Source organism: Formica exsecta, unplaced genomic scaffold, assembly GCF_003651465.1.
Source record: "Formica exsecta isolate Colony F162 unplaced genomic scaffold, ASM365146v1 scaffold1116, whole genome shotgun sequence".
In the NCBI taxonomy this organism is placed as follows: Eukaryota; Metazoa; Arthropoda; class Insecta; order Hymenoptera; family Formicidae; genus Formica; species Formica exsecta.
In genome coordinates, this window is record NW_021848457.1 from 133,375 (window position 1) to 140,563 (window position 7,189).

The 7,189-nt window shown below is 38.7% G+C and overlaps 1 protein-coding gene and 1 long non-coding RNA gene across 2 annotated transcripts in view; one reads left to right on the top strand and one right to left on the bottom strand.

Moving 5' to 3' along the window:
- Positions 1–1,788, top strand: part of LOC115236787 (gastrula zinc finger protein XlCGF46.1-like) — a 111,472-nt gene extending 109,684 nt beyond the window's left edge. Inside the window, exon 8 of the mRNA XM_029809479.1 lies at positions 760–1,788. Coding sequence (XP_029665339.1) covers positions 760–1,028 — 269 coding nt within the window. The 3' untranslated portion in view covers positions 1,029–1,788. The remainder of the gene's footprint in view (positions 1–759) is intronic.
- The window catches only part of LOC115236826, a 117,991-nt gene that overhangs the window by 48,291 nt on the left and 62,511 nt on the right, over positions 1–7,189 (bottom strand). The window lies entirely within an intron of this gene.

Below are 7,189 nucleotides of genomic sequence, written 5' to 3' on the forward strand. Positions count from 1 at the left end.
ATCGCGCTATTTATATGTATCTCTGTTACCTTTTTCTGTTTCTTTCTTCGCAAAGGCCCTGAGGATCGTCAACTTCTCATATAAATCCAGCGAAGGGTTTAGTCTGTGAAACGATCATCCCGGACAAAAGAGCTTACCGAGATAATCGGTAGCGCTCGGTTCGCAACGCGTACAAATGATCATGCATAAACGCATTTTTCAACGCGCTTAAATACATTCGCGCTTCTCTGTACGCGACCTCAGGCGTTCCACGGCGGAAATGTATTCCGGACTTTTAATTAACCTCTGTCTAACCGAGGTGAATGTATGGAGGCGCCAATTTCGCCCCTCGCCGCGAATCTTCGACCTGTTACTTGAAAAATCCGTCCTTCCGCGATTCTTTAAAAATATTACGGTTATTAATATCGTATGTGTGTCTGTGATTTATGCTTTGCATACTGGGATAATTATTGGTTAGTGGATGATTTGTATATATCCATATGAACGCTGTTATATAGGAATATATTCTTTTTTTCTACAATGTCGAGATATTAAAGACGATTAAAAAAGAAACAAGTAAGAATCCGATGTAAAATTCGCGGCCGAAATATGTACTTGTCATTTTAGAGTTGATTCTAATCTTTCAATCAAATTTTTGCATTATTGTAAGGTTTGAAATATTTTGCGCTTTATGTGAATAATTTTTAGATTTCTAATTAAAATTGCAAAATATAAGCGAAAATTATAAGCAACATCGCATAAAACTATCTCAATTTGCAGGTATCAGGCCCTACAAATGCGAAGATTGCGGCAAGAGCTACAGAAGATCCTGGGGTCTCAAGGTACACAGATATCGACATACCGGTATAAAGCAATTCGAATGCGACTTTTGCAAGCTGCGTTTCAGCGTGAAGACAAAACTCGCGAATCACATTTATACGCATACCGGCGAGAAACCGTACAAATGTGACATTTGCAGCCGTCAGTACTGCGAGAGATATCAGTTGAAAGCGCACAGGAGTACACGACATTATTCGGTAACTCGTTGAAACTGAAGATCATCTAAATCTTATTTGTTTACCTGAAGTTATTAGAAAGTCTAATAAAAATAAATTAAAAAACTACATGCATTATTAAGCATATAATAATACATAATGAAGATAAAAAAGATATAAAATAAATAAGAATGTCAGCAAAGATTATTATAAAAATTTGTTTGCAAATTTGGTCTTTCCCTTTATATCGAAAAACACATATTAAAAAAGAAGGTATTAAACTACATAAGTATGAAACTTACAAAAATCATTCGATAAGATTTTTACATTCACGGTGCGCTAATTCCGAAACGTAGATATCGCCGGCGCGATTAATTTAATTATTGTCGGTCGCGATTGCTTATAATAAGACCCGACTTGATACAATGGCCGGCCGCCATTTCATTCGTGATCGAATCTATCCTCACGGATACCGTCCGCGTTTGCATGCCCGTGAAGCTTAATAAGGCATGGCCTTAATAAGCACTTCGCCGCAGAACAAAACACCGATTAATCCCAGACCGGACCGACTCCGATACGGATTGGTTTCGAGCTGCCTGCCGACTCGCGCGCGCAGGATAAGTCGGCTCTTAGGTTCGCGTCATCAACATCGTATCGTACATAATCACAGTCTTTATTCGATATTGCTCGAACGTGATCCCACCGGGATCATCGAACGGCGCTGCGAAATTAATGCAACTTCCAAGACGTAACAGTCCTTTGAAAGTAATTATTTACTTTCCAAAGTATACACACTCATACACGTTTCGTTATAACGGCATAGTGTACGTCATACTTAGCCATATATACAATTGTTTACGTAATTTACATTCCTGTCGTGAAGAGAAATCAGATTTCGCAATACAGATAACTCGCATAGTCTTCCTACCACGACAACATCTAAAAAATTAATTATTTCTTCCTTGATTTCGTAAAAACTTGCAACCATGCGAAAGAAATAAAATAATAATCGCGCGATGGCTCTCACTTCGTTTCTACTGTCTTGCAGATAGATGCCTTTAGCAATAATTGTAAAGATAAAACTTGATTACTGAATGTTTGTAAAAAGAAACATTTTTCCTTTGGTTGCTACCAATTGTAATCGCTCAAACTTGGAATGAATTAGAAGAAGAAGCAATAAGACTTGGCGAAAATATTGAACACGCAATTATCTATGAATACTAATGATACTAATGCAACGTCTTTAGCAGTTGCTCCGAGAGAATCCCTAGCACGTGTGCCTCGCTTATGTCGCCGCACGTGAGAATGGTGCTTTAAGGTGCGTGGACACAGCGGGGGCTGGTACGCGGTAATCTGAGATGCTCCGCTTCTTATCAGATCACATCACTGATTCGCGTGCCTTGCGGCTAAACTCTTTGACAGTGCCGACACGTATCTGCCTTTTGACCCCGTTTTTCTATTTAGGCGCAGCAGGAAGTAAAAAGAGAAAAAAATATATTTTTGCGATTTACATTTTGTACGTTAAACGATACAGAATTTTCGAAAATAATAGAAAAAGCGAGAAAAGAGATAATGCAAAATTATATCAAATTTATTTTCGAATCTATACACGTGCCATTGCGGTATCATTGAAATATGTCAGGAATATATATATGAAGAGTCGAATATAAATTTATTATTTGAATGTAAAATAAAATATGCATTCATGTCGCTCCAAGAAATCTTTTTAAGAATTGATGAATAATTTGAAATATAGATACATCGCAGTTTTATTATTTAAACGATTCCCTTTTGTAAATTCGAATAATCGACTATGCGAATTAAAAAATACAGTTGCAACAGAGCTATTATATATACTAAGGAATATATAGACCCTCTGCTCTGAAATAATTTGTATGTTTCGTTATCATGTTACGAAGTTCAATTATAAGTTACCGTACATCTAAATCGGGGTTTGAAATGCACAATTATACTTGCGCCTACGCGTTATATAACGAAACAAGTTGCGATTAAGTATGTCAATTGTAAAAAAACTTCTTTCGAGCAGGGGAGAAGTTTCATTTAATGATTTTTTTTATAATAGTGATAGTATACAGTCGGAGTTTATGAAATATTCGTAAATCAATTATGCAATCCGCTCGAAAGCGTACTAAGCAGACCGTCACGATTTCGTCTGACTCACTGACAACTTCAATAAGAAATAAATATTTTAATAATTTGCTTTCCTTTTCATATACGATATATTTTCTATTATATTTTGTGTACACAATACAGCTATAATTTAGGAAAATATATAACTAAAGAGAAAGTTTTATACACACATATATACATATATATATATATATATATAAATATCCATTAGCTGTGTACATCTAAGTCAATTATGTCATGTTCATCAAGAACAAATTGCTGATGATTTAGTTGGCAATCTTAAATAAAAAGATATGATTCTAAGATAGATAGTTATAAATACATTTTCAACAGATCGCGTAACAGACTTTGACATATAGTTTTCTCGCAACAGTGTGATTTAAATACGCGGATTTCATGTTCATATCTCTTATCTAATTATGCCCGCGCTTCGTGAAATCTACCATCTAACAGTCCGCGTTACACACAGCAGAGAGTCACGCAGAGAGTCACGCCAAGTCCTAATTATTTAGATAACCATCATAGTGGTTTTAATTATTATTCCCTCTCCCTTCCCCTCCTATCGCTGCTCCGTTCGCCGGTATGCTAATGGCGCTTAATGCAGATAGCAACACCGATATTAATTTTTCTTGGCTTACCATTTACTAACTGCGAACTTGCAGTTGCGACTGCGCGTCCAACGAACGATGATAAATTTAAAAATCCGGAAAGGACAAACAAAACCATCAGTTCTGTTATGCATGCCTGTTACGTAATACGCCCGTTTTTCCGGCTAACTGATATAAAGTATAACGGGAGATGCTTATTTATGTAAATTTATTAAATATAGAGGGACTATAGAGATTGATATTATAGATTACGAGCCAAAATAACGTAACAGAGAGGAATAAAACTGGCTCATTTATTCTGTCCGAAATATATACGTTACGTATACCTGTTGGATAAATCTCTTAGTGCTATAATAACTTATTTATACCAACGAATACAAATTATATAATTTTCGATCAATCTATATGTTTCACCTTCGGATAAGTTGGATCGTTCCCAAGGGCTGTTGAAAAAGGTGAAGGAAAGAAACGAAAACACCAGCGGATGGCTCCGCGAAGATCCGTAAAAGAAAAATGGGACGAAGCATATTAAATAACGACGATGTCGATTAGTATTGACAACGGCGATTAAAGAGCCCGAATTGCCAGTCGGTAATGACTGAGCAGGCTGCGCGATCAGTGAGCACTGTAATTTCATTGATAATATTTAAATACGGGCTTTTGATAGCTGTCTTCTCTCGGCTGGCATTAGCGCGGGCCCGAAGGCTTCCTCTCCCCCTTCCCCACCCTCTGCCCCAACCATCCGAATCATCCGCCCCTAAAAGAGAGAGACGGGCAGAGAGGCGTACTATTTATCGACCTGGTCCCATCATTATTTCATCGAAATCTTTCATCGCCTTGCCTCGTTAATCGATGGCCCGCAAAGACGAAACTCGACCGCCAGAGAGTAGAGTCGACTTACCGATCATTTGAATTGCAACGAAAAATTGTTTCTCAATCTTGATACTACACGATAATTAATTTATTTCTATAATCCCGTGAAAGCTTCGCGCTCGTTTCCGGTTTTGATTCCGATCAATCGCGCAAACCGATTTTACGAGTAATACGTGGCACTAAAAGGAAGCCGGAGAGGGAATGAGAAAGAGAGAGAAAAAGAGAGAAAACGGGCAGTGAGAGATCGACGGTGTAATTATAATGCAAACGAGATGCGATGGTTATTTGCTTAAATATACACGCGAAATGTTTAGCGCACGACCGCGCACCTTTAATTAGCGCGACTCTACCGTGATCGTAATCGCGGGCCGCGCAATTCTAGGGTTAATGTGCATTTAATTCACAATACGGGGAGAAACAATGCGGCTAGCATGACCGACGTATTCCTTAGAATTTCATCGGCCAACACGCTCATATAATTCAAATACCGACAAGGTGTAATCGCTTCCCAAGAAAATTCTGATGTGTAACGCACGCAAAGAATGATAATATTTTTTACGCATATAAAATGAGTGATGTATACTTTCCCTCAATACTAATTACAAGAAATATAAAATTATATATGAATCACATGTCGCAATTATGTTCGTTTCAAAAAAGGAAAACGTTCTTTCACATAATATAAAACGCAAAAATCAAGAATTATTATAATGTAATTTTGTGTGTTTAATATTTATATATGTGTAATATTTATATACTTTTATAAAGGTAGTGCAAAGATAATACTTTTTAATAAGATGCATATTATCCGTAACATCATATTTTTGAATGCACATTTAGAAAGATAGGAAACGGAAAGCAAATAAATGAGATTTTTGCACACAAATACAATCTGATACAATCTAATTGGATATGAAATTAAGTCAACGAAATTCCGGCAAAAATATCAGCGCGGCGCGGTGAAATTTAAAATTTATATCTTCTGCCTGCGCAAGCGGGCTCTTTCGCGTACGCTGATGCATCCGTCATCTTTTTCTGCAGAGTAAAAGTCCCCTGAGTGCATAATTGCACTACTGTATACAACCTCCTCGAACGAGCATCAAACGCTCACTGAGAAACTTTGTCGTTTTGTTAAAAAAAAAAAAAAAAAAATTTAATCAAAGCAGCATTTCTTGCAGCGCAAAGAAATTGAATCTACCGTATTGAAAATATACAAACGAATTAATGGCATCGACAAAAGTATTGCAAGTAATAAATAATATGCGATTAAATTTTGTATATATAAAAAGTAAATAATAATGTTTATTTAATTAATAGAAAAATAAATATTATAATTAGATTCGTAGTAATAAACTATAATTAAAAAGGAGATCGAGCTAATTTTTACGTTACGGAATTTTCTAATCCACGACACATAACTTCGATCACTCCACGATCCTCGGGATCGTACTATGTCAATCCGATTGATTCCTGCGATTTTAACGGTTCACGGTCACGAGAAGGCGGAGATGTCGCGTGCTCGATCGCCGCACCCAACATCTACCGTTGACGTGAATGACGGTAGGTTTTCGTCGATTCATATCGGTCTGGCTCTGTTCCAGACAGGTCAAGCGACTTTCTGTGCCAGTATTGGCGCAAGTATATCTCTGTCTAAAGTAGATCTTACTTCTAAGGTCAATGTGAAATAATTCAAGCTTGCAAACACACTATTATTGCCAGACAATTCTATATCAGACTGTACGTCTGCCATAGTAAACGTAGCTTTTTGTAACAAGTTTGATTGCGATAAGAAGAAAAGGACGGAGAGAGATTTTACAGTGTTTTCATAGCATCCTTCCCGCGGAAACAAATCGTTTCGTAACGATGCCCGATCGTTTGATTCTCGCTGCGATCGCTCGTTTCGCGAGATGCCCCCGTGTTTTAGGGCAAGGCGGTGAAGACGAAGAAAGAACAACAGAGAGAGAAAGAAAGAGCGCGGCGCTTCTTCTTCTTGCCGGTCGGTTCTTCGTTTCGATGTAGGTAATCATGCGCCGCATTCCCCGAGTGCCGCGGAGATTTTCGGTTTCATTGTATGCGAGGGGTTGAGCCCGAACCGAGAGGAGTCCTCTCCCGGGCTCGAGGCAGGAAAAAGAGAAGCCGCGAGACGCAGGGCGAGGAAGACGTCGCGCGGAAAGAAGAAGAGAAAGAGGATCGCGATCACGCGGACGAAGAAGGGGGAAGATGAAGAAGAAGAAGAAGAAGGAGAAGAAGAGAGGGAGGAAAACGGGGAGAAGCAGCGGAGCTGTCCGCAGATTCATCGTCCGTCTCCGTGGAAGCAAACGACGCAAAAACTGGCGTGCATTGTCCCCAACTGAGAGCTCGGGGAGGGGGTGAGCAGAGAGGGAAAGGAAGAGAGGAGAATTATCTGGCAAGGAGAGAAACGAAGAGGATCTCTCTGTTTCTCTCGTCGGTAGAGCCACGCATACCGACTCTCTACGTTCCACTACGTTCTACCGAGAAAAGAGCAAGGGTAGCGAGAGGTAAAGGGGGGGGGGGGGGGGGGGGGGGGTGGGATTTTTATTTTTATATTAATAAATTCTCATA